The sequence below is a fragment of the Ornithorhynchus anatinus genome, chromosome 6 (genome assembly GCF_004115215.2).
Source record: "Ornithorhynchus anatinus isolate Pmale09 chromosome 6, mOrnAna1.pri.v4, whole genome shotgun sequence".
Taxonomy (NCBI): Eukaryota; Metazoa; Chordata; class Mammalia; order Monotremata; family Ornithorhynchidae; genus Ornithorhynchus; species Ornithorhynchus anatinus.
In genome coordinates, this window is record NC_041733.1 from 17,184,439 (window position 1) to 17,212,315 (window position 27,877).

General features: G+C 48.5%; 1 protein-coding gene across 5 annotated transcripts in view; it reads left to right on the plus strand.

The window, feature by feature from the left end:
- NHSL2 (NHS like 2) overlaps nt 1-27,877 on the plus strand; it is a 149,816-nt gene that overhangs the window by 49,725 nt on the left and 72,214 nt on the right. For 3 of the 5 annotated variants that reach the window (XM_029067379.2, XM_029067381.2, XM_029067385.2), the window contains exon 1: nt 9,800-9,931. The exons of 1 other annotated variant lie outside the window; for it this stretch is intronic. In XM_029067379.2, coding sequence (XP_028923212.1) covers nt 9,865-9,931 — 67 coding nt within the window. In that variant the 5' untranslated portion in view covers nt 9,800-9,864. Of the gene's footprint in view, nt 1-9,799; nt 9,932-21,714; nt 22,213-27,877 lie in introns of those variants that run through there. One more of the 5 variants, XM_029067380.2, reaches the window with a different exon arrangement.

The following is a 27,877-nucleotide window of genomic DNA, read 5'->3' on the forward strand; positions in this document are numbered from 1 at the left end:
CCCATAATTCGCCGTGGCCCGTATTTTCTCGCCTATGAACCGGGGTTGCAGGGGGACATTTGTGACCACCCGTCCCCAGTATGTCTTATAGGGGAGTGAACAGAATTCATACTTCAAAGTAGATTAAGGAGAGTTGGATGGAAACAGGTTGGAAGCTTCGGGAAGCGTTGCGACAAAGAGGGAAGAATGCAAGTGAGTGGAAAGGAATAGTTGTTAAGAGATGCCGAGGGGAAAAGGAAGAATCTCTGAGGTGGCAGGGAGGGGTACAGTGGAACAAAACAGGGGTGGTGATAGGGGCCAAGAATCTTCAGAACTGGGCCCAGTCTGCTGTAAAGGGCTGTGATGTGAGGAACGTTGGAAAGAAGCACAGTGAAGAAGCATGGCCTAGTGATTAGAGCAGGGGCCTGGGAGCCAGAAGGACCCGGGTTCTAATCCCGGCTCTGCCGTTTGTCTGCTGTGTAACCTTTGGCGAGTCACTTCACTACTCTGTGCCTCAGTTACATCATCTATAAAATGGGGATTGAGACTGTGACCCCCACTGTGAGAAGTGAAGCGACTTGCCCAAGATCACAAAGCAGACAGTGGCAGAGCCAGAATTAGAACCCAGGTCCCTCTGACTCTCAGGCCCATGCTCTTTAATGTGTATCCATCCCTCTAGACGATAAGCTCATTACGAGCAGAGAACGTGTCTGCTAATTCTGTTGTATTATACTCTCCCAAGAGCTTAGTACAGGGCTCTGCACACAGTGAGCACTCAATAGATACCGTTTATTGATGGATCGATTTCCATTAGACCACTCCGAATTTGGAGAAAGGCACCTGGAAGTGTTAGAGGTTCGGCTGTAAGGGGAGACTTGGAGTTGTCACGGGGAAGTGACGGTGTGTGAGAATTGAGAACATTTGGCTAGATCTTTAGGAAGAGGGGAACAGCCATTTGTGTCTCCAGTGACTTAATCCAGCTGTGTACTTATCCAGGATAATTGTCGTCTAGTGGACTTGGCTGTGAACCTCTCTCTTGTGTTTTGTGGTCATGACATTATATCTAGGGTCCCCGGATCCTTCTAATCCTGACTCGGCCAATTGCTTGCTGCGTGACCTCAGGCAAGTCACTTATCTTCTCTCCACCTCAGTTTCCTCGGCTGAACAACAACAACAATAATAATAATAATAATAATAAGGGTATTTGTTAAGCGCTTACTAAATGCCAAGCACTGTTCTAAGCACTGGGAGGGATACAAGGTAATCAGGTTGTCCCACATGGGGCTCACTGTCTTAATCCCCATTTTACAGATGAGGTGACTGAGGCACAGAGATGTTAAGTGACTTGCCCAAAGTCACACAGCAAACGAGTGGCGGAGTTTAGAACCCACGTCCTCTGACTCCCAAGCCCGTGCTCTTTCCACTGTGCCTTACTGTTTCTCTTACAATGGGCATTCAAAACCTGTTGTCCCTCCTGCTTAGACTGCGAGGCCCATGAGGGACAGGGACCCGATTAACTTGTATCTACTCCGGCATTTAGAACAGTGCTTGGCCCATAACAACTATGGGAAGCAGCATGGAGTCAGAAGGTCATGGGTTCTAATTCCAGCTCCACCACCTGTCTGCTGTGTGACCTTGGGCAAGTCACTTCACTTCTCTGGGCCTCAGTTACCTCAACTGTAAAATGGGGATTAAGATTACGAGCCCCACGTAGGACACGGGTTGTGTCCGGCCCTATTTGCTTGTACCCACCCCAGCGCTTAGTGCAAAGCCTGGCACACAGTAAGCGCTTAACAAATACTGCTGTTATTTAGCAAATACAATAAATAAATAAATGTACGATTGATTGATTAATTGAAGAGCAAAGGAGGGAAAGGTGATATGGTCCACTAAGTCTCCCGGGAAACATCCACTGGTGCTTCGGAACCCCGAGGCCTCTGAGACTTCGAATTGAAGTTTTCTCTCGAATCGCTTTCTTTTATATCTAGTTCTTATGCCGAGGGGTTCAGGAAATTGGTTGGTTACCCTCCTTCTACACACCCTATATGCAAAGCACCTCCTTCCCCATCTGCGATAGGGTTCAAGGTAACTTCGTGGAGTTTCTCGGTCTCCTCCTGACTGACAAAATTCTCAATTCAGCCACCCACTCTTTCCTGCCGATGCAACGTCCTTGAGGATCGGAGGCAAGTCATTAAAGTTTGGATCTCTGCAAATGTAGCTTCCCCAGGCTCCTAGGTGTACCAGTATGTAATGGAGCTGAGCGCAGTTGCTGTGGGAACCAAAACATTGAATTTCCCGACGATTATATAAGCAAAAAAGTCAGCTGGAGCACAGCCTGTAAATAGATTTGTGTTCAATTATGTTTTTATTAGCTGCCTGGTGCTCTCTCCTGATGGTGTCCAGCACATCCTTCTTGACCAATGAATTCCAAGGCCCAAATTCCATTCTCCACAAGGGGCCGAGTTTTTGAATCTAATTCAGGGATGCTGCATTTAGGAAGAGGCTTCTCGGGTTTTAGCCCTTGGTTTCAATCTTTCCTACAGGTCTGTGCTCGGGAAGTCATTAACAAGTAACATTAGCAATGAAGATTTTTTTAAAAAAGAATTTAAAGTGCCGTTAATATAAGGGCATTGTTCAAACGGAATTGTTCTAACCTGTTGCAAGTTTGGGGACAGATTTTCCAAGCAACAAGATTATCGTTTAGGGGTGAAAGAGAATTTTTAATGAGCCCGATATGTGGAATTCTTTCTTAGAAAGCTACGCACCCCTATGAATGGGATATTAAGAAGAAACTGTCTTTATTACCCTGGAAAGAGAGAAAAACCTTGGAATCTTAGACATCATGGATTAGTTTTCTGTTCACCATCATCAAAAAGTTTCATATCTTCTGCCTCCATTGTCACAAATGCTTATTACAGTGCTCTGCACACAGTAGGTGTTGAGTAAATGAGAGGCAGCGTGGTGTGGTGGATAGAACATGGATCTGGGAGCTAGAAGGACCTAGGTTCTAATCCCTGGGTTCTAATCCTGCTGTGTGATCTTGGGCAAGTCGCTTCACTTCTCTGTGCCTCAACTGTAAAATGGTGATTAAGACTGTGAGCCCCATGTGGCACAGGGACTGCAACCAACTTGATAACCTTATATCTACCCCAGCTCTTAGAACAGTGCCACACATTATTATTAATGATAATAATGAATACTAACGATCGATTGGCTGTAATCCTAGTGTACAAACACTCATATACGCTGGCACGACTTGAATGCAAACCCTTCTATTTTTTTTTAAATAGTATTTGTTAAGCACTTGCTATGTGCCCGACACCGTACTAAGCAATGGGGTAGATACGAGCTAATCAGGTTGGACATGGACCCTGTCCCTCATGGGGCTCACAGTCTTAAATCCCCATTTTACAGATTAGGTAACTGAAGCCCAGAGAAGTGAGTGACTTGCCCAAGGCCTCACATCAGAGAAGTGGCGAAGCAGGCATTAGAACCCAGATCCTTCTGACTTCCAGACCCCTGATCTATCTACTAGGCCTTGCAGCTTCATATCCATTCGCATGCATCGGTGTGATCTTTAAGCATCGTTCCTTTTTGCCAAGGTATGTTGGTGCTGAAAAGATTTATGCCAGTTTCCATAACAACCTTCCTCTGTCTTGTGCAATTTCTATAATTATCCAGATGCTGTGGTTCGGCAGCAAAGTAGTATGCAAAGTGCTAAATCTTTTTAGGGTGGACAACATGTTCTGTTGAAATACATCCCCGGTGTTTTAGGATTTCAGTGGTCGGAGTAGAGTGAAGTGCTGGATGCCGGCCTTGGTGGCTACCAGCCCAGCTGCTGGCAGGTGCACTTCTTAGACTTTTTTAAACTTCAGAATGTGTCCACCTGGAAAGAAGTTCTGTTCCCTCTGAAATATTGGCGTGACTCCGACTAACTCTGACTTTCCATGAGAAGCTGTGCGGCCTAGTGGATAGAGAATGGGCCTGGGAGTCAGAAGGATGTGGCTTCTGATCCTGGCTCCGTCACCGGGCGAATCACTTCACTTCTCTGTGCCTCAGTTACCTCATCGGCAAAAGGGGGATTAAGGATGTGAGCCCCATGTGGGACATGGACCGTGGCCAACCTGATTGGCTTGTATCTACCCCAACGCTTATATACGGTGCTCAACAAATACCATAAACTAAACAAACAACTATCCTGGGTACTCCCGAAAGTTAGAACAGTTGCCTGCCACTAATAATGAGAATAACCAAAATAATAATGGAATTTGTTAAGTGCTCTCTATGTGCCAAGCACTGTATTGAGCACTGGAGTAGATAGGAGATAATCAAATCGGACGCTGTGCCAGATAGCTGTTGGGGGGGGGGGGGGGAAAATTTCCCGAACCCAATCCTTCTCTTCGGCTCACAGTTTCTCATGATTTAAGGAGTCGAATAAGATGAATTTGATTTGTTGGTCTGGTTAGTAGTTCCTCGCAGAACTTGACAAAAGTATTCCTCCTTAAATAAGATTGTCACCCCCTAATGGCCGTTTTGAAAAGGAAAGAAGCCCTTTTACAGATACAGAATGCAGCCAATGTTCCTTTTTGCTTGTCCTTATAACAATTAGTATTATTTTGGCATTTGGTAACTGTTTATTTTGTCCCAAACATTGTTTTCAATCATTTTCATTCATTCATTCAAAGGTACAGAGCACTGTACTAAGCCCTTGGGAGAGTACAACAGAGCGATAAACAGACACGTTCCCTGCCCGCAACGATCTAACAGTCTAGGGGGGAGACAGACATTAATAGAAATAGATTACAGATGAGTACATAAGTGCTGTGGGGCTGGGAGTGGTGGGGAATGAATGAAGGGAGAAAGGTTGCTGCAGAAGGGAGAGGGAGAAGAGGAAAGGAGGGCTTAGGGAAGGCCTCTTGGAGGAGATCTGAGGAGGGAGGATGCAGCAGGACAGAGGTAGGAAATGGGTGAGAGGATGGTGGCGAGATAGAGGAGATCAAGGCGAAGTGAGAAAGCATTAGAAGAATGAAGTGTGCAGGCTGGGTTGTAGTAGGAGAGTAGCAAGGTGAGGTAGGAGGAGGCAAGGTGATTGATTGCATTAAAGCCAGTGATGAGGAGTTTTTGTCTGATGCGAAGGTGGATTGGGAACCATCCAGCTAGTCAGGTTGGGCAGTGACCCTTTCCCACGTGGGGCTCTCAGTCCGAGAGAGGGAGCAGAAGACATGCAGTTCCCATTTCAGAGATGAAGAAACTGAGGCACAGAAAAGTTCACTGACTTACCCAAGGTCACACAGCAGGCCCTCCATATCTGCTTTGTCCGTGAGCTTGGGCAAATAATAACAATAATAATAATGATGATGATGTTGGTATTTGTCAAGCACCGTTCTGAGTACGGGGGTAGATACAAGCTAATCAAGTTGGAAACAATCCCTGTCCCATGTGGGGCTCACAGTCTTAATCCCCATTTTACCGATGAGGTCACTGAGGCCCAGGGAAGTGAAGTGACTTGCCCAAGGTCACACAGCAGACAAGTGCTGGAGGCGGGATTAGAACCCACGACCCTCTGCCTCCCAGGCCAATGTTCTATCCACTCGGCCACGCTGCTTCTCTAAGCGATCGTCGCCAAATAGAATAACGTGCCGACTAAAACAGGATGAGGCAGAAAAGGGATACCATGCAACGTGGTTCATTTGGGAAAGAAAATTGTCCGGTAAGAGGGGCGGATCGCTGAAAGGCATAAGAAGGAAGATAGGAGATTCCCAAGGGTGACGGAGGGTCACCCGTTGAACAGTAGCAATGTTGTCCTAATATGCCACTGGTTTATTAGTCAGAGCGTGACTAGCAAGACATGGGAAGAAAGCCTTCTGCTATACTGGATGTGACTCAGGTCTGGGCAGAGTGCTCATTTGGCGACCGCTTACAGGGAAATTGGAGACATTCCAGAGACAAGCAACACAATAATAACTGTGGTATTTGTTAGGTGTTTATTATGTGCCAAGCAATGGGGTAAGTGTTGGGGAAGGTGCAAGAAGCAACATGACCTCGTGGAAAGCGCCCGGGCCTGGGCGTCAAAGGACCTGGGTTCTGATCCCGGATCCGCCGCTTATCTGCCGTGTGAGCATGGGCAAATCGCTCGTCTTCTCTGGGCCTCAGTTACTTCATCTGTAAAATGGGGATTAAAGACTTGAGCCCCATGTGGGACCTGGACTGTGTCCAATCTGATTAAGCTTGTATCTACTCCAAGGCTTAGTACAGCGTACAGCGCTTGGCACATAGTAAGCACTTAATAAATACCGCTGGGAAAAAGAAGTCAATCAGATCGGACACAGTCCCTGTCCCACATGGGGTTCCTTGGCTAAGGGCACAGGGATCGAAGATTGGAAAGTAAAACCCGGAAGAAAGGTTAAGGGGGTTAGATTTAGCCTGGACTAGAGATGAAGGAGGGGTGATTTAATAACTGTCTTCAGGTTTATTTTTTTTAAAAGAGGGAGGTCCTCCCTCCAACCTTCATCCTCACAGTGGGTGAAGCAAGAAGAAAAAATGCTTCCTTTTCTGAAAAAGAGATTGGGTGAGAGCTAACCTATCCTAAGAGAGAGCTTCCTGCCATTGAAAGCCGCTAAACCCTGGACAGACTCCCAAGGCCGTGGAATTTCCACCCTTGAAAATCTTTTAAGAGTCAACTACCTCGGAAAGCTTCATATCCCGTCTGGAGGCAGGGGGCTGGACTGTATGACTTCTCGCTGTATGATTTTATTAGGTTTGCGTCTAATCTCAATCCTTCCTGCTACAATTCAAGCCTGTTTCCTTCTGGGACTGGGGAGGGATGGAAAACAGCTGGTCACCATCTTGAACATCTGTTCATGCACTTCAAGACTTAGGAACTCCACACCTTGAACTTTAATCTCAGGGATCAGTCTTTATGTAATCAGCAAGCTATGGGGATTCCATGACTTTAGGCAGTCCTTACCCCTCTAGGAGGAGTGCAAAACGATTGAGGGGAGAACTTGAAGCATGGGATGGGGATCTCGGCCTGAAAACACACCTCGATGTCCCCGTCCGTGAAGTTGCTGTAAATTGAGGCTTACCTCCTCCCATCTGAGAGTCGTTATTTACTGCAGGCATGAAAATAAACCCTGGCCCGTGAGCCCAGGGTTGGAGGAGATCAGGCCAACACCAGTAGGGATCAGTTAACATTCTGTTTCTCTTTTCTCTTACTTTTTTGTTTGGTTTCCATGGGAATCTCCGTCTTTGGGGGAACTCTGAGTATCACTGTGGCAGGAAGACAGTCGGGTTCTCTTAGTCAAATGATGTGGGGAAAAAGTAAGAAGGGAAAGATGTCCAGCGGGGGCCCCCATTAGATGGGGTTGAAACCAAAGTGGGATTCTCTTGTATATTCTAAGAGCTGTCTATAAAGGTTGATTCAATGCACTGAAACTGTAATTTACTCAATTGGAATCCTATTTTTTATGGTATTTTTCAAGTCCTGAGTACGTGCCAGGTATTGTACTAACCACTGGGGTAGATACAAGCTAATCAGGTTGGACACTGTACTTGTCCCACGTGGGGCTCAGAGTTACAGATGAGGTAACTGAGCCCAGAGAAGTGAAATACTTGCCCAGGGTCACCTAACAGACAAGTGGCAGAGCCGGGATTAGAACCCAGGTCCTTCTGACTCCCAGGCCCGTGCTCTATTCATTAAGTCCCAACTCTTTCCCACTTGTATCTACCCGGGGCTTAGAACAGTGCACGACACGTATATAGGAAGCATCTAACAATACCATAAAAAATACTTTCTATCCTCCCAGAATTTACAGTGTAGATCAGGCAGGACATACTACGTATAAAGAACGAAAGACAGTGTCCTAGAAGTGGCCTATATGCACGGCAGGCTTTTCTTGGGAAAAGCAAGCTTTGGAAGATGTCTAGAAGTAGATGTTTCGGCCACTGGAGGAAACCGCAGGGGGAGGGGGTGCAATGGGATAGTAATTTACTAAATGACACTCCGGTGGCTTGAAAGTTGATGCCCCTTTCACGGAAAAAAAATGCCTGCTGGATTTCCAGGGAGTCGTATTTGAACTGGGAGAATCTGGCTCGGTATTAATTAGACACCGAAGCTGTGGGTATTGGGACTATTAAAAATGTAGCACGAATCCCAGAGGATGTCAACTATATGATTATAAGCAATCGACATAGACATCGTACCCTCCAAGAGGCTCATTTATCCAAAACCGCTCCACTCGCAGAAGCAGCTCCATAAAGCTTCCCACACCAACTCTCCAAAGAACAGATTTACTCAACGGTGGCGGCAAAAGCGGCAAAGCATTTGCCCTCCTTCTCCCCCGGGGAGGGGGAACCAGCCAAAACCCGCAACTCGTCACTTGTCCCACAGGGCTGCAGCATTTTCCAAGCGACAGCTTGTGTGTATTTATATTTACAGAAGGTTTCCCGAAAGGCGGAATCTCATTGGCTGCCGTCGGTCCCAGCTACAATTTGTGCATATCTCACACAACTACTGTGGGCGATTGGGAAGAAAAAGCAGAGGAAGCTGGGTGGAAGGGGATGCCAGGTGGGACTACGTGTGTGTGTGTGTGTGTGAGAGAGAGAGGTCCCTTCAGCCTCAGCCTGCAAGAGGTGGGTGCTGGACATTGGGAATGGGGTGGATTTAATCATTCTACACCCAGGTGTGTGTGTATGTGTGTGTTTGTGTTGTGAGAGGTAAGTCTTTTCAACTCTGGCCTGCAAGAGGTGTTTGCTGGACATTGGGAATGGGGCGGATTTAATCATTCTACATCCAGGTGTGTGTTTGTGTGTGTGTGTGTGCTGTGAGAGGTAGGTCTTTTCAGCCTCAGCCTGCAAGAGGTGTGTGCTGGACACTGGGAACGGGGCGGAATGAATATTCCACATCCAGGCTGCCGGCCCGATGATCGGTCCTGTTTGGACCGGATCCTTTTGAGGAATATGAGGCAGGTGTGGATTCTGGAGACGTGTCAGGTTCCCGGCGGAATGGGAGCTGCCTCCCTTGTGATCCCCGTGGAAGAACCTTCCTTCATTGGTTTCTGTCACTCTCTGATTGGGTTCTGTTATTGGCCCCCGGTTCCTGCAAGCTTCTGCGGAGAAAGGCGAAATGACAGAGCACAGAGGAAAGGCAAGGGGGAAGAGAGAGAGAGAGGAAAAGAGCTAGAGGGGGGAAGAAGGAGCAAGCTGGAGAGGGGGTACACACACACACACACGCACACACACCACTCACACACACACTCCCAGGGAGAGATCGATCCCTGCTAGCCAAAGCAGATGAAGCTGGACAGCAGGCGGGGTGAAGCGAGCCTTCCCCGATGCCAGCGTTATCTCTTCCCTGCTCAGGGAAGGGACTGGCTCTCCCCGGGGAAGGCAGAGCCCAGGGTCCGTGTTTTGCGTGGGTCTGGGAAGGAGCACAGAGAGTGAGCCTGGAGGGACACTTGCAGAGAGGAAGAGAGGGTGGGACCGAGCAAGGGGTCCCGGCTGGACAGCAGGCCCGGGACTCGACCTCGACGGGGGCTGGAGGAAAGTATCCGTTATTTTTTTATTATTTATGTCTATTAACGTCTGTCTCCCCCTCTACACCGTGAGCTCACTGTGGGCAGGGGATGTGTCTGTCTGGTCGTTGTACTGTCCTCTCCCAAGCGCTTAGTACAGTGCTCTGCACACAGTAAGCGCTGAAGAAATACGATTGAACTGGATTGAATGAATGTGGGAAATCAGCAGAGGAGATGAGGTGATGTAAACACCTGGGGGAGGGGAGAGGACCGGGTTGGGGGGGGGGGGGGAGGGAGGGAGGGAGAGAGGAAGGAAGAGAGAGAGAGAGAAGAAAAGAGAGAAAAGAAGAGGGGAAGGCTCTGCCGGCACAGAATGATGGGCAACTATCACCACAAGCAGCAGAAGAGTAAAAAGCAGAGCAGAATGCAATCAGCAACAGGTATTCCCTCTCCCTCCTTAATGGCTTTTTTCTTCTTCTTCTTCTATCATTTTATTGCCATCAGCGCTGGGTGCTTCTCTGGGTCTGGGACCATTGGTTTGCCTTTGCATGGGGGAGGGAGGGTTGGGGGACGTGAGAAAGTGAGATGGGGTTAACTCTTTGAGTCTCTCTCTGCTGGTCTGAATTGCACAAACAATGGCTCCCAAGGCTAGAGCGAGCGAGCGAGCGAGCTTGCGAGCGAGCTCCCTCCACCCCATGCAGCCTCGCTCGGTTTCCTCTTTCAGAGAGAGGACCGGGTTTAAGGCGATCGGCTGAAGTTTGAATCGTTAAGGTTTTCCCTTGCCATCTTGGCTCCTGCCGTAGGCTTTGAACCGGGCATAGCGTGTCTTGGGCAGAAAACCTCAGTTGCCCCCCCAAGCTGTCATCCTTCTCTCTCTTTCACATACATACACACTCACACACACTCAAACACACACACCCCCCTCCAGATTTCTTGGGCTGCAGCTCTCCCGGGCGTGCATGGAATGACACGGAGTAATGTATTCCCAGGCCCATGGAACGCCCACCCGCCCCCCTCATCTTTTTCTCCTCCTATTGCACGTGTACTTGCTGGTACCCTTCCCCCTCTGGCGTGGCTTGCACAAGAGGACCCGGTTCCCTTCGAAAAACGAATCCGGAGTTGCAGATGGTGATGACGATGGTATTTCTTAAATACTTACTCTGTGCCAGGCACTGTATTAAGCACAGGGGTGGATGTAAGCAAATCGAATTGGACACGGTCTCTGTCCCGTGTGGGGCTCGTAGTTTTAATCCCCATTTTGCAGATGAGGGAACTGAAAAACAGAGAAGTGAAGCGACTTGGCTAAGGTCAGACAGCAGACGAGTGGAGGGGGCTGGGATTCGAACCCATGACTTTCTGACTCCCAGGCCTGGGATCTATCCTCTACGCCACTAGAAGCGTTGAAATCCGGATCCAAAAATGTCCCTGACACCCAGCTCCCTGTTTGGCTTTCCTAGCACTGGCCTTCTGGAGTCATACTGCATGAGCCGCCTTCCTCTGAAAAACCTGGGCTTCGCTCTCTGAGCCCCGAAACTCTTCCCTCCCCCCGCTCCCCCCCCGCACCATCCACAGCCCCTGCCTTCGGGGACCCCCACGGACCCCCATCTCCATCCTAACCTGCTCCTTTCCACCACGCGCTGCAAGCTCGAATCTTCCCCCCTTTTTCACTCTCTGAGAATTGATCTTCCTCCTCCCTTTGGAGTCATTCATTCTCCTTCCATTCATTCCCCTTGGACCTCTCTGTTCCCCTCCCCCCTGTTTCTCTCATTTCACCAGAGACCCCCTCCTCTCTCACCCCTTACCTTCTCAGACCAAGGAACAAAGAATCCAAAGGTTATCTCTGCCCCAGGGGAAGAGTCGTAAACATAGAGGTCTGACTTCTTGTCCCCGCTGGATTGGGAGCAGGGAGTGGGGTTTAATTTTTAATCTGGACGAGCTGAATTTCAATTCGAGAAGTTTTGGGGTGCATTAGGGAAGCAGCGTGAGCCAGTGGATGGAGCAGGGGCCCAGGAGTCACGGGATCCCAGCTCGGCCGCACGTCCGTAGGGTGATCTTAGGCAAGTTACTTCACTTCTCTGTGCCTCAGTTTCCTCAGCTGTAAAATGGAGATTCTATACCTGTTCTCCCTCCTACTTACACTGCAAGCTCCATGTAGGACCATGTAGGACCTGATCATCGATCTTGTTTCTACCCCAGTGCTCAGTACAGTAGTTGGCACAGAGAAAGCGCTAAACAAATACCATAATGATTATTATTGCTTTTGTTGTTGTTTTGTACTCTTCCAAGGGCATAGTATAGTGCTCTGCACCCAATAAGCAGTCAATAAATCCTATTGATCGATTGATGCAGGAGGTCTTCGATATTTTTCAATGGATGTTCCCTAGTTGGGCATTGCTGGGGGTTGCTGTCAAGGAGAAAAGCCCTCTCTCCCGTGGTCCACACCAGACCCATAATGAGTTCTGACCTGCCCCGAAAAAGCAAACCGGATTTGAGGGGGGAGGAAAATGTGGAGAAAAGAGAGAAGCCTCTCCAGGTCCCTGCTCTGTCCTCTGGGTTCCAGCAGATCCAGTTAAAAGAACAGAAAAACTTTCCTATCATGAATCCTTTGCACCGCTAGACTTACCGATTTAGAGTCACTGATTTGAATTGAAGCGTCTTCACACCCATCACCCTGGTGCATTTATGTACCTGTCTTTATGCTTGATTGCTTCTTCCTATCTGTAATTTCTTCCGCCGTCCAACTCCTCTGCCAGATTGAAGGCAAGGTCACGTCTACTAACTGTTTGTACTCATCCCAGCTCTGCCACTTGTCTGTTGTGTGACCTTGGACGAGTCACTTAGCTTCTCTGTGTCTCAGTTCCCTCATCTGTTAAACGGGGATTAAGACTGTGAGCCCCGTGTGGGACAGGGACTGTGTCCAACCCAGTTATCATGTATCTACCCCAGTGCTTAGAACGGTGCCTCACTCATAGTAAGAGCCCAACGTAATTATTATTATTCCCAGCTCTCAATGTAACACTTAATACTGTTATTAAATTTTGCTGTGCCTCAGTTTTCTCTTCTGCAAAATGGGGCTTCGATACCCGGTCTCTCTCCCGCTTAGGCTCTGAGCACTGTGTCCAGTGTGATTGAATTGTAACTAGTCCGGCAAAACTGGCACATAGTACTTGACAAATACCACAATTCTTATTATTGCTACTACTAATAATTCAGTGATAGTTTCCTCGGTATTTCTGAGCCCTTCTCGGGCCCCTGCTGGTAGAGGCAGAATGGAAGTGAAGGGATGTGACAGTTTAATAATTGATCATATTTGTTGAGAGCTTACTGTGGGCAGAGTGCTGTACTGAGCACCGGGGAGGGTCCGGCTCGACAATGGAACGGACGCATTCCCTGCCCGCCACGAGCGTATGCCAGCCAGGAGGGTCCGAAAGAGTCTGAAGGGTCTGTCCTGTGTTACACGAGTCCCGCGTTCAAGGGCTCCATCTTCGGCAGGGGCATTTGGGTGCATTTGTGCGTGGGCGAATGCACCCCCCACGGCCTTCTGGAAAGACGGGCAGGGTATCTGTCTTCTAAAAGATGCTGGCGGATCTTTCTGTTAGTTAAGTGGAGCCGCTCTTCCAGCCGCCCTGAGGGAAGGCTCTGGAGTTTCAACTTAAAAAAAAAAAATAGACCTTTCCAACCGCTCTATCGATGCGCTTCTCTGAGGCCAAAATGATGAAATGGATGGCATCTCCCAGCGTTTCCCAGCTTTGCTCTGGAACGTTAAGTCCGAGGAGGCAGAGAATTGGGGCGTGGCTGGGCCTGGAGAGATTCGGTCGATGAATCCGTTGATAACTTTTTGCGATCCGCCGTCTGAGAAGATGAAGTGCTTGTGGTTTGCTTTTAAAGACACTTCTCCAGTGCAGCTTGGGGACAGTGACTTTTGGATTGGAAGGAGGGATACTGATTTTGGAGGGCTGGGCAATTCCCTCTCTCTTCTGTTCTCTGCCTCCAAGCAGAAGGTCAGCTTTTTCAGAGCAGCAAGATTTTGTCTCTGCATCAGAGCAATCCCCCTCCGGCAGTCCATCTTCATTGGCCTCCGGGAGCCTAAGTGGGATTTCTCAGCATCTCCAGAACTGAGTTTCCAGCTCCAGTTCCAAACCAAGCTTTGTGAGAGCTGAAGGTGAGTTTTTCCCTCTCCTTCTTGAGTCCCTTTTCCAGGTATTTTTGGGCTAGGCCAAATGACCTTTGGGAAGCATTCCACTCAGGAGAGACTGACCGGGCGATTTTGAGCCCCCTCACTCCGCTTCTCTTTAAAAGCCCATCTTCCAAATGAGTAATTAAAATAGCATTTGTTTTAACCAAGTATAAGACAATTTTGCTACATTAGACTCTGGAAAATAAAGAGCAATTGATACCTGGTCTGCAATTCGTTTCTTCAGAGGTTAGTGTCAGGACTCACCCAAGGAGACTACAAGAACAATCATTTTTTCTTTTAATGATTCTTGTTAAGTGCTTACTATGTGCCAGACACTGTACTAAATGCTGCTGTACAACCAAGATAATCAGGTCGGACACAGTCTCTGTCCCACTTGGGGCTCACTGTCTAAGGAGGAAGGAGTAGGATTTAATCCCCATTTTACAGTCGAGGTAACCGAGGCACAGAGAAGTCAAGTGACTTGACCAAGGTCACATGGCAGAATCCTCCCATGAATTCTGATTATTGATAATAATAATAGCAACAGTATTATATTGTGTAATATAATATTAACAATAAATGCTTACTCTGTGCCCACCATTGTACTAAGCAGTGGACTAGATACAAAATAATCAGATATGAGATTACCAGTCTTTGTCCCACATGTAATAATTCTAATAATGATTGTGGTATTTGTTAAGCGCTTACTAAGCGCTGGGGTAGATACAGGGTAATCAGGTTGTCCCACTTGGGGCTCACAGTCTTCATCCCCATTTTACAGATGAGGGAGCTGAGGCCCAGAGAAGTGAAGTGACCTGCCCAAAGTCACACAGCTGACAGGTGGCGGAGGGTGGGATTAGAACCCACGACCTCTGACTCCCAAGCCCAGGCTCTTGCCACTAAGCCACACTGCTTCTTGAGTTTAAGATGTGCTTCCCAGTTTAAGATGGAGGGAGGATAAAGTCCGGAATCCCCATTTTACAGATGAAGAAACTGAGCCACAGAGAAGTTAAGCGACCTGCCCAAGGTCACACAGCAAGCAACTGGCAGAACCGGGATTAGAAGCCAGGTTCATCTGGCTTCCAGGGCCGTACTCTCTCCACGAGGCCATGCTGCTTTGAGTGAAAGGGGCTCCTCGCTTCCATCTGTGTTTCCCTTGAGGAAGGGTCACTGATGAAAGTTCACAGTTCTTTTAATAGTAGATTTTCTTCTATTTAAAAAGTAGGTCTCATGCCACAGCTCACAAGTAGCTCAGAAGGAGATCCGAACGAGAGGTTGTTTTTTTTTAAAAAAAGCAATATGAGATGTTTAAAAAAATTAGCAATGAGCTGGGTGGTGGGTGGTCTGATTTCTAAGGTTCTCCGTGGTTGTGTAAGGAAGGCTGAGAACAAGCCTGGTTTAAGCTGTTTGAAGTTGGGGGGTGGGGGGCAGAAGAGAGAGAGAGAAAGAAAGAAAGGAAAAGAGAAAGAGAGAAAGAGAAAGAGAGAAAATATGTATGTATGTGTTTGTGTTCTCCCCCGATTAGACTGCAAGCCCGTCAAAGAACAGGAACTGTCTCTATCTGTTAGCGATTTGCCCATTCCGAGCGCTTAGTACAGTGCTCTGCACGTAGTAAGTGCTCAATGAATACTATTGAATGAATGAATGAAAAGTAAGCGCTCAATAAATACTATTGAATGTTTGGGTGTGGTGTCCCGCCCCCACCCCGTGAGATTGTCTTCCCTGCTCCCCATGTGATTACAGTGGTGATGTTCACTCAACATGGCAGGAGATGCTGACAAGATTGTCAACACATTCCCCATCTCCAACACCCGAACAGGGTTGGGAGAGATGGCCCGCCTTGGATTTCTCTGGGGTCAGGGAATGTAATAATAATAATAATAATAATAGTGGTATTTGTTAACCACTTATTGCGTGTCACATGCTAAGCTAAGCGTTGGGCCGATAGAAGCAAATCGGGTTGGGCACAGTCCCTGTTCCATGTGAAAGCAGCGTGGCTCAGTGGAAAGAGCCCGGGCTTGGGAGTCAGAGGTCATGAGTTCGAATCCCGGCTCTGCCACTTGTCAGCTGTGGGACTGTGGGCAAGTCACTTCACTTCCCTGTGCCTCAGTCACCTCATCTGTAAAATGGGGATTAAGACTGTGAGCCTCATGTGGGGCAACCTGATTACCCTGTATCTATCCCAGTGCTTAGAACAGTGCTGTGCACATAGTAAGCGCTTAACAAATACCGACATTTTAACGTGGGGCTCACAGCCTCAATGCCCAATTTACAGATAAGGGAATCGAGGCACAGACAAGTGAAGTAATAATAATAATAGTAATAATGGTATTTGTTAAACACGTACTATGTGCCAAACACTGTTTTAAGTGCTGGGGGTGGGGGGGGGTTACATGATAATCAGGTTGTCCCACGTGGGGCTCACAGTCTTAATCCCCATTTTACAGATGAGGGAACTGAGGCCTTATTCAAGGTCACACAGAAGACAAGTGGCAGAGCCGGGATTAGAACCCATGACTTTTTGACTCCCAGGCCGGTGCTCTATCCACTACGCCGTGCGGCTTCTCATGTCCCCGCACGGGTTTGGCTCTTTCATGATGCCACTGCCTCGTGGCAGGAAGCTGGCTGACAGCACTTAGGTAATAGTAATAATAATGATATTGTCAGCTGTGTGACCGTGGGCAAGTCACTTCACTTCTCTGTAAAATGGGGATGAAGACAGTGAGCCTCATGTGGGACAACCTGATTACCTTGTATCTCCCCCAGCGCTTAGAACAGTCCTCTGCCCATAGTAAGCGCTTAACAAATAGCAACATTATTATTCTTATTATTTGATCTTCCCGCCTGAGTTCGCGGAAGCAGCGTAGCCTAGCGGAAAGAACGCAGGACCGAGAGTCGGGAGAACCGGACTCCGGTGTGGGCAGGGAGCGTGTCTACCAGATCTGTTTAATTGTACTCTCCCAAGAGCTTAGGATAGCACTCCTCACACCGCAAACGCTCAGGAAATACGACCGATCGATGGATCCAGGCTCTGCCACTTGCCCGCTGCATCATCTTGAGCCCGTCACTCAGCTCGTCGAGATTTTGAAGTCCTCGTGGACGGAGGAAATGCGTTGAGCAGCGGGCAGGGCTAAGATCGGAACACCGAGGGGATTTCAGGGGTTGAATTAAACGCGTTGAGGAGTGGTGCCTTTTGAAGACACGAGCGTGAGAAGTGGCAGCTTGAGACCGGATCCTCAGAGGAAAATGAGGTACCTGGGCTTTTGACTGACAGAAGATGGAGAAGTGTAAATTGCAGGTCTTGGTTCCTCCGTGGGTGGATATAGGAAAAGGCCTTCTCGGCGGAGGGTCGGAGCCGCGCCGAAAGAGTGGGGAAGGGAAGAAGTGGGGGTTCGGGTGAATTGAGGAAGTGGCATCTACGAAGAGGTAGTCTTGGTTTGGGCCCCCAGATTCTGCAAACGGAAGAGACAGAGGCCAGAGCTAAGCCCCAGAATGACCAGCCCCCAGAGGGAAAATGGCAAATATTTAATAGTAATCAATCATATTTATTGAGCACGTACTGTGCGCAAAGCACCATAATAAGGGCTTGGCAGAGCACAATATAACAGTATGATAGTATCACATAGAATAATAATACTATTATAATAGTAATAATTCTGCTATTTGTTAGGCACTCACTATAACAGTAATTTGTTCTCGTCTGTCCGTCTCCCCCGATCAGACCGTAAGCCCGTCAAACGGCAGGGACCGTCTCTATCTGTTGCCGACTTGTTCATTCCAAGCGCTTAGTACAGAGCTCTGCACGTAGTAAGCGCTCAATAAATACTGTTGAATGAATGAATGAATGAATGAGTAATGACGATAATATTTGTCAAGCGCTTACTAATCCCGGTTCTAATCCCGGCTCTGCCGCCGGTCAGCTGTGTGACCTTGGGCAAGTCGCTTAACTTCTCTGTGCCTCAGTCACCTCATCTGTCAAATGGGGATTAAAACTGTGAGCCCCACGTGGGACAACCTGATCACCTGGTATCCCCCAGCGCTTAGAACAGTGCTTTGCACATGGTAAGCGCTTAACAAATACCGCAATTCATTTATTCATTTACTATGAGCCAGGCACCGTTCTAAGCGCTGGGGTGGATACAAGCAAATCAGATTGGACGCAGTCCCTGTCCCACGTGGAGCTCATGGTCTAAATCACCATTTTACAGATGAGGTAATTGAGGCACAGAGAAGTTAAGTGACTTGCCCAAGGTCACACAGCTGATCAGCGGCAGAGCCGGGATTAGAACCCAGATCCTTCTGACTCCCAGGCCTGTGCTCTATCCACTTAGCCACAGTACGTCAGTTCCCTCATCCGTAAAGCGGGGATTCAAAATCTGTCCTCCCTCCCTCTTAAACTGTGAGCCCACACAGGACGGGGGCTGGATCCGAGGTGATTTTATTGAATCTACCTCACTGCTTCGCACGGTGCTTGGCACCTGGTAAGTGCTTAACGAAGGTTTAATCGGTGTCCCAACTGTTGTTTACAGGGAGTTGCGTCGGGTTCTGGGGTGGGCTGGTGAGGGCGTGGGTGAGGGTGTCTAGTAAGTGCTTAACAAAGGTTTGACCGATGTCCCAGTTGTTTTCGGGGACTTGCGTCGGGTTCTGGGGTGGACTGGTGAGGGTGTGGGTGAGGCTGTGCCCTCGGTGGGGGTCGGGGGCAGGCATCGCGTGGCTCAGTGGAAAGAGCACGGGCTTTGGAGTCAGAGGTCATGAGTTCGGATCCCAGCTCTGCCACTTGTCGGCTGTGTGACCGTGGGCAAGTCACTTCACTTCTCCGGGCCTCCGTTCCCTCATCTGTAAAATGGGGATTAAGACCGTGAGCCCCACGTGGGACATCCTGATTCCCCTGCGTCTACCCCAGCGCTTAGAACGGCGCTCGGCACATAGTAAGCGCTTAACAGATACCAACATTATCATTATTATTATTATTATTATTATTATCATCACATGCCGTCTTTCTGGGGAGATAAAGCAGTTGGTAGGGGTAGTGAGGAGGATAGAATTTAGTTTAGGGTTTCACTGGGGCTTCTTGAGCCAGCTTGGGAGTTCAGCCTGTGCAGAGATGAAAAGGAATCACTAAAATGCGTGGCTAGTTACGTCTGCTCCGACAGACCCTTTCGCTGTAACCTTCTTCCACTTGCTCTCTGGCTCCCTTCCCAGTCTGCTCCACCTTCGGAAGTGCACATCTATTCAGATTTTTATAGGTGAGCCTCATCTCAAGGTCAGAACTCCTGCCTACCTCTGAGATGGGGCTAGAATGAACGTCCTCAGACTAACAGTGCGGGGCAAAATCCATTTGGCCGGGCTACCAGCTAGGGAAGCAGCGTGGACAGAGCACAAGCTTGGGGCGGAGGACCTGGGTTCTAATCTGGGCTTCTCCGCTTGTCTGCTGGGTGACCTTGGGCAGGTCACTTAACCCCTCTGTGCCTCGGTGCCTTCATCTGTAATTGGTTTTTTCAAATGGTGTTTAAGCGATTACTAAATGCGCCGTGCTAAGCACTGGGCTGGAAGCAAGCTCTTCAGGTTGGACACAGTCTTAATCTCCACTTTACAGATGAGGTCACTGAGCCCCAGAGAAGTGAAGTGATTTGCCCAAGATCAAACAGCGGAAAGACGGCAGAACCGGGATTAGAACCCAAGTCCTCTGACCCATACGCCCGTGCTCCTTCCCCTAGGCCACACTGCTTCTCTGAAATTGGGTTGAAATATCTGTTTTCCCTCCCGCTTAGATTGTGAACCCCATGTGGGACAGGGACTGCATCCAAGCTCATTACGTTGTACCTACCTCGCCGCTTGCTACAGTGCTAGGCATCTAGAAAGTACTTAGCCCATACCACCGTTAGCATTATTTCAGTAGTGAGCACCGTTCGATTCCCTTTTCCCAAACTCTGCCCCCATTGCTAGCACGAAGCCAGCTTCATTATTATTGTTGTTGTTGTTAATAATCATTATTGTTATTATTAATAATAATAAGCAGGGTACCAGCAGAAATAAGAATAGGTATATTTACAGATCTGACAACTCTCTTGCAACAGCCTAGAAGTTCACAGCTATTGGAAAGTTCTTTAAATTGCCAAGCTCTCCAGTTGCGAGATGAAGGTCCGTTCGATTAGCAGATGCAAAATGGGGGCTCGGGGTCACAGTGTCTTGTGGCGAGGACCTCCTCAGTTGAGGATGCCAAAGCGTCTCTAATAGAGTAGTGTCCTCGAAGAGGTGTCCAGAACACTCTCTAACAGATCGACGATGGACTGTCCCATCAGGAATGACTGGTAATCCTTAGCCCTGAAACTTCAGGATCAATTTCCTGGGCAGAGGAGCTGATTCTATTGCTTGTGGCTTGCACTTGTCAGTCAGTCAGTCAGTCGTATTTATTGAGCACCTACTGTGTGCAGAGCACTGTACTAAGCACTTGGGAGAGTACAAGAGAACATTCCCTGTACCCAAGGGATTCGCAGTCTAGAAAGGGAGAGACAGACATTAATATAAATAAATGAATTGCAGATATGGACGTAAGTGCTGTGGGACCGGGGCGGGGGATGAATAAAGGGAATAAGTCAGGGTGACGCAGAAGGAAGGGGGAGAAAAGGAAAGGAGGGCTTAGTCAGGGAAGGTCTCTTGGAGGAGATGTGCCCTCACTAAGGCTTTGGAGGGGGAACTAGTAGTTGTCTGTCAGACTTGAGGAGGGACGGTGTCCCAGGCCAGAGGCAGAACAGGGGCGAGAGGTCGGCGGTGAGATAGAGGAGGTCGAGGGAGAAAGAATTCTACTCTCCTCCCTCCCATTCTTCCCCCTGGGGTCTCTGTTAGCCAGAGACAGGAAGTGTATTTTTGTACATTTTTATTATTCTATCTGTTTTCAGTGGAAAGAGCCCAGGCTTGGGAGTCAGAAGGCATGGGTTCTAATCCCGGCTCCGCCGCTTGCCAGCTGTGTGACTTTGGGCAAGTCACTTCACTTCTCTGTGCCTCAGTTCCCTCATCTGTAAAATGGGGATTAAAACTGTGAGCCCCACGTGGGACAACCTGATCACCTTGTTTCCCCCAGCGCTTAGAACAGTGCTTTGCTCATAGTAAGCACTTAACAGATACCACCATTTATTTATTTTATAATTCTATTTATCTATTTTGATGCTATTGATGCCTGTCTACTTGTTTTGTTTTGTTGTCTTGTCTCCCCCCTTCTAGACCGTGAGCCCACTGGGGGGTAGGGATTATCTCTATCTGTTGCCGAATTGTGCTTTCCAAGCGCTTAGTCCAGTGCTCAGCACACAGTAAGCATTCAATAAATATGACCGACTGAATGAACGAACCACGACCGAAGCCCTGTCTCCCGATTCCCAGAGCTCTGCTCGTTCTACTGAACCAACAGCGGGGCAAGGAGGACATAGGTGGCTATAATTTGAAACTGAGGTCATAAGAAGGATGAGTTCAGAGCCAGGGCCTGATCCGTGAGGGTGAAATCATTTCAGTCCCCCTTTGGAGCCCTGGCTGAGTTTCTTGCATTAGGTATGAAGTCATTTGGTTTATTTTTATTTGGCTGCGGGGTTTCGTTTTAGGTTGATTAGGAGCTAGAAGGAGCATCCAGCCTCCATTTGCAAACATCGGCCAGGACCCGAGGCCTTCCCCTGACGGAGTCCCCGTGATCCTGAGGCCTTCCTCGGATCAGAAGGGCCCGGACTCCCCAATAATAATGAAGACCGTGGTACTCGTTAAACGCTGACTCCGCGCCGGGCTCTGCGCTGAGTGCCGGGGAAGATATAAGATAATCCCGCCATCGTTTCCCATAGCATACGTCTGAGAAGGCATGCCTTCAGAGCTGAGAAGGCACGCGTATCTTTGTGTCTGAGTGAGATTTGCCCGAAAAAAAAAAGAAAAAGAAAAAAGCCACTCCATCCTTTGTCCCCTCCCCCCTCGCCCTGAGTGTGGGAAGGAAGGGGGACAGGGCAGTGACAATGGGCTGAGGGGAGCTGACTAAAACAGCTAGTTCCTGCTCATTTCCTCTCTGTCGGGCAACGGTGGGAGTGGAAGTTCACCCCTTATGGTGTTTATGTCACAGGTCCCGCTGGCCAGGGAATTACAACAAAAGCAAGAGAAAAGCCCAGACCTTACAGTCGCCTCATCAGAGACAACCAGGCTGGGGGAAAGTAGCGAGGAACGAAAGGCGCTTCTCTACGGTGCCTCCTCGTGCCAACTTTGGCTACCTCATAAGGCCGAACAGGCAGGACCAGCGGTTCATTGGGATTTTCTTTCTGGTTGAATTTTCCTGGAATTTTCCAGGACTCCAGGACCAGTTTTTGGAAGGAGGAAAATCGCCATCCAGCTGACAAAGTTAAGTGACAGGATGGGCAACGCGGACTCTTTTTAACCTCCTCTTTTCCCCTCCCGGTCACGCTCAGGAGACACACCTTCTCCCTTGAGCGGAGATGTGGGCTTAATGTGGATTCTCGGACACCTGCTTCTTTAAGATGGAGAGAGCGGAGTCTTTAACCCATTCCTGGAGCAGGGGAGGTGAGTCAGTGGGAGGACCGGGCTCGAGCGGTTCACCGAAACAGAACCAAGGGAGTCGATTTGGAGCCAGGGTTTCATCCGGAGAGGTTTGAAGCATGGGTGGGTCCGGGCTAGGGGTCACGCAAAGTCATCTTTCCCTCTTGAGCTCGGAGTAGAGGGGGGAGGAGAATTAAGTGGTTTGATTCTCTCTAGGAACGCAAACTGGCTTGAGAATTTACTGGGAGAGACTGAGTTGCTTCAGCGGCTCTGAAACCGAAAGGGACGGCAGCCGGTGCCTTCTCGAAAGGACAGATCAATCGCTCAGTGATAGTTTTTGAGCGCTTACTGTGTGCAGAGCACTGTACTAAGCACTTGGGCGAGTACAAGCCTGTTAGCTCATTGTGGGCTGGGAATGTGTCTATTATTGCATTGTACTCTCCCAAGCGCTTAGTACCGTGCTCGACACACAGTAAGCGCTCAATAGATGAGTGAAGACGGCAGAGTTGGCAGACACGCTCCCTGCCCACAACAAAAGCTTGGAGGAAGAATCGAGGTGGGCTTTGTGGAGAGGACAAATCAGTCAGTCAATGGTATTTATTGAGCGCTCACTGTGTGCAGAGCACTGTACTAAGCACTTGGGGCAACACAGTACAACGGAGTTGGCAGACACATTCGCTGCCCACAACGAAGGGCTGGAGGAAGACTCGAGATGGGCTTCGTTCCTCGAGGCTCAGGAAAACTGGACGCTGCACCGGCCTATTCCTCAAAGTGTCTCGGTGGGTTGCTCTGAGCTCTCTCTCTAGGCCAGGGGAGTTGAGGCTCAAAGAGACCCCAGGGGTGAGGCAGGATTTAGGCCCCCCAAATCCCAGGTGGCTGAAGCAGCTCTCTGCTCAGAGGCCAGTCAGTCAGTCAATCGTATTTATTGAGCACAATATCACAATATAACAGGCACGGTCCCTGCCCACAACAGGTTTACAGTCTAGAAGGGGAGACAGGCATTAATAGAAGTAAATACATGACAGATATGGACATAAGTGCCGTGGGGCTGGGAGTGGGGACGAATGCGGGGAGAATGTCAGGGTGGCACAGAAGGGAGAGAGAGAAGAGGAAAGGAGGCTGGAAAGAGAAGGGCTTGGAGGAGATGTGCTTTCAGTAAGGCTTTGAAGGGAGGGAGAGTAACTGTCCATCGGATCTGGAGAGGCAGGGTGTTCCGGGCCGGGGGCAGGATGTCGTCCTTCTCTTGTGCAAGTAGATGTAAAACCTCTGTGGGCAGGAGATGGAAGTAGTTGCAGGGAGTCTAGTGCAGCCTGAAGCCTGGTTTTACCAAGCAGGGGAGCAAGCAGAATCAATCATTGGTATTTACTGAGCACTTATTGTGTGCGGAACACTCTACTGAGCGCCTGGGAGAGGACGGTAGGACAGAATTAGCAGACACCTTCCCCGCCCACAACTTAATTCTTTTGATTGATTAAGAGGACATTCGCTGCAGCTTCCCCACTTGAGTTCTCATCTCTTCTTCAAAATAAGAGACCCAAACTATTGTCTATCTCATCATTGACCTCTGGCCCACGTCCTGCCTCTGGCCTGGAGCACCCTCCCTCTTCATATCCGACAGATAATTACTCTCCCCTGCTTTAAAGCTTTATCGAAGGCAAATCTCCTCCAAGAGGCCTTTCCTGACTAAGCTTTCCATTTCTCTTCCCTTCTGCATCACCCTGATTTGCTCCCTTTATTCATCCCCTCCTCCCAGTCCTACAGCACTTCTGCATTTATCTGCAATTTATTCATTTGTTCCTATTCATGTCTGTCTCCCCATGTAGACTGTAATCTTGTTGCGGGCCAGAAATGTGATTTTTATAATGTGACAATGTACTCTCCCAAGCACTCGGTATAGTGCTTTGCACACAGTAAACACTTGATAAATATGATCGATTGACCTCTTCACCATCCTCCAACGCAACTTAGAGGAGAGAATGGCCAGGGTCAAGGTTAGCTCTGCCTGCCTCCGGAGTTCCAAGCAGCCCACAGGGACAACCGCTCAGTCAGTCGACCGTATTTACTGAGCGCTTACTGTGTCTCAGGCTGTCGCCTCACCCACCCGCCTCTCTCCGTGCGCCAGCTCCAGAGCCACGCTTGCACCGCCGATCGGTGAATCTCATCGGCTAGGGTTGACTGGCTAGCGGGATTCGCTGACTGTAGCTAGACTGTAAGCTCGTTGCGTGCGGGGGATGTGTCCGTTTATTGTTGGATTGTACTGTCCCCAGATGCTGAGTACAGTGCTCTCCACACAGCATGGTGTAATGGGACGCAGCGTGGCGTAGCGGATAGAGCACGGGCCTGGAAGTCAGAAGATCACCAGTTCTAATCCTAGCTCCGCCACCTGTCCTTCGGCCACTTCACTTCTCTGTGCCTCGGGTCCCTCATCTGGAAAATGGGGATTGAGACTGGGAGCCCCATGTGGGACAGGGACTGCGTCCAACCCAATTTGCTCGTATCCACCCTGGCTCTTAATACAGTGCCTGGCACGTAGTATGCGTTTAACAAATGCCATAATCATGATTATCAATAAATAAATCAATCTCGTGGGAGGTGTCCCTACTCAGCTGCTTCAGTCAGTCCACTCCTGGTGGTGGCTTTCGCCAGAATGACCTCTCCCTGTTTTCCTTTCATCGCCAAGTCAACCCTGAGCCCCGCCTTTGGGAGCCCAGCTTGCGGTGGAAGCTTTCCCAGACTCAATCCATCAGTGGCCTTTACTGAGCACTTATTATTTGCACAGCGCTCCACTAAGCACTGGGGAGAGTAAAGTGTAACAGCTAGCAGCACATTCCCCGCCCACAATGAGCTTACAGTGTAGAGTCCCAATAATAATAGTAATTGCAGTATTTATTAAGCATTTTTGTGGAATTGGGGAAGCAGCGTGGCTTCGTGGTTAAAGCATGGGCTCGGAAGCAGGAGGACCTGTGTTCTAATGCCAGCTCCTCCGCCACTTGCCTTCTCTGTTACCTTGGACAAGTCACAACTTCTTGGTGTCTCAGTTCCCTCAACTGCAAATTGGGGATCCAGAATCTGTTCTCCCTCCTATGAATACTGGGAGCCCCATTTGGGACAGGAGCCGTGTCCAACCTGCTTAATTTGTACAGTAATAAAAATAACTGTGCTATTCCTTAAGCACTTTGTGCCAGGCACTGTACTAAGCACTGGGATGGATACAGGCAAATCGGAGTGGATTCAGTCCCTGCTTGCCGATTTAATCCCCATTTTCCAGATGAGGTAACTGAGGCCCAGAGAAGTGAAGTGACTTGCCAAAGGCCACACAGCAGACAAGTGGTGGAGCCGGCATTAGAACCCATGCCCTCCAGACTCCCAGGCCCGTGCTCTATCCACTATGGCACGATATGTCATGTACCTACCCCAGCACTTAGAACGGTGCTTGACACATAGTAAGCGCTTAACAGATTCCATAAAAATACTATTATTATTACTATCGTTATTCTTAGAAAGAGCTTGGGACCGGGAATCAGGGCAGTAGGTTTCCAGTTTGTCTTCAGGAAGCTCTTGACGTGTGAAATGGAAATTAAAGTACCCGTCCCTAAAGAGATATCAAATGTTCATCTCCTGAGATCCTTAGGAGAAATGTGCTCTAGAGCTTCTAGGTATTTATATTATTATTTAACATGCTAATGTTGGAGGCTCTGGGGATGTAATTACTCTGCTATCAGCTGGGTCACTAGCGTTGAGCCCCACACAATGCTTATAAAGTATTTCCTGCCATTCTGGCTCTCTGCATTTTTTTTAAAAAAAGGTACTTAAGTGCTTATTATGTGCCAGGCACTGGGCTAGGTGCTGGGGTAGAAACAAGGTGGAACCCAATCCAAGGGGGCTCGCAGTCTTCCCTATTTACAACTCGAGACACAGAGAAGTTAAATGACTTGCCCGTACTATAATTACTATTATTATTAACAAACACTATGCTAAGCCCTGGGGTAGATAATATTTATATTAATGCCTGTTTACTTGTTTTGATGTGTATGTGTGTCTATAATTCTATTTATTCATATTGATGCCTGTTTACTTGCATTGTTGTTTGTCTCCCCCCTTCTAGACTGTGAGCCCATTGTGGGCAGAGATTGTCTCTCTTTGTTGCTGAATTGTACTTTCCAAGCGCTTAGTACAGTGCTCTGCACACAGTAAACGCTCAATAAAATGAATGAAAGAATGAATGAATACCATCAGAACAGACATAGTCTCCGTCCCACATGGGTTTCATAGTCATAGGGCAGTCTAGACTGTAAGCTCCTTGTGGGTAAGGAATATGCCTACCAACTCTGTTAGATTGTACTCTCCCAATCTCTTAGCTCTGCACACGCTAAGCACACAGTAAGTGCTCAGTGAATTGATTGATCGCTAAGTATGTGGTGGGCGGGGGGGGGGGGGGGGGGGAGAAAACTGGTATTTCATCTCCATTTCCTGGATGAAGGAACTGAGGTACAGAGAAATTACGTGACTTGCCCAAGGTCACATAACAAGCAAGTGCTGAAGTTAGGATTAGAACCCAGATCTCCTGATTTCCGATTCTGTGCTTTTTCCATCAGGTTATGCTCTGGAGTCCTCAGTTGATGCTGTTCTGGGAAAGTAACGATTTGGACATCTTCCTCCCCAGAAGTAGCAACATTCTGGGGTTTGGGAAATGTGATAATGCGCATCTTCGTTCGGATGGAGACATGCCCCCTTTTATTTTCTGGGCGATACCTAGCGTATTTCTGCAGATCAGTACATTTCCATTAAGATAAGCTGTAAGAATAATAGGTCCCCTTAGTTTTCCTTTATTTCTCACACTCTTAACTTCTTGGAAAAATCCTCCTTTTGGGAAGCTCGTTCTGTGCCTTGTCTCACGGCTGAAGGGATTTAGATATTTTAAGCAAAATCCATTTAGTTCCTTTCAACTTTCAGGAGACTAGGAAAAAAGGCAAATTTTCTGCTAATTGACTAACAAAGTGGTGAAGAGATTTAGTTTATTTTGGACACGTGGCTGATCCTCTATGAAGAACACGCTAAAATGGGTTGAAAACAGAATCCACTTGTAAGCTCCTTGAGGGCAAGGATCATGTCTACTAACTCTGTGGAAGCGTACTCTCTCAAGAGCTTAGTACAGTGCTCTGCACACAGTAAGTGCTCAGTAAATACCATTGATTGATTGAACTGAAAAGTTGAAATTACAGGGAAGAATGGGGCCTTTCAGGACTTGTCTTCCACTCCCGCAAAGTGCTCTCTGAGGCAATCTACATTACATCAAACCCACGGGAGCCCGGCATTGTTTAGGCTTCTCTGACCTTGTTCATTCCAACCGGGGAAATCTGCCGTGCTCTTTTGAAATGAAGCTTCTTTACGTTATTCAAGTAACACTTCTAATAATGGCTGTGGTATTTGCTAAGTGCTTACTGTGTGCCAGGCCCTGTTCTAAGCACCGGGGTGGATACGAGAAAATCAAGTTGGATGCGGGCCCTGTCCCACAAAGGGGCTCACAATCCTAATCCCCATTTTACAGATGAGATGACCGAGACCCGGATTCGTCAAGTGACTCGCCCAAAGTCACATAGCAGAAACATGGTGGAGCCGGAATTAGAACCCAGATCCTTCTGACTCCCAAGCCCCTTCTCTGTCCTCTAGGCCACGCTGCTTCTCAAGG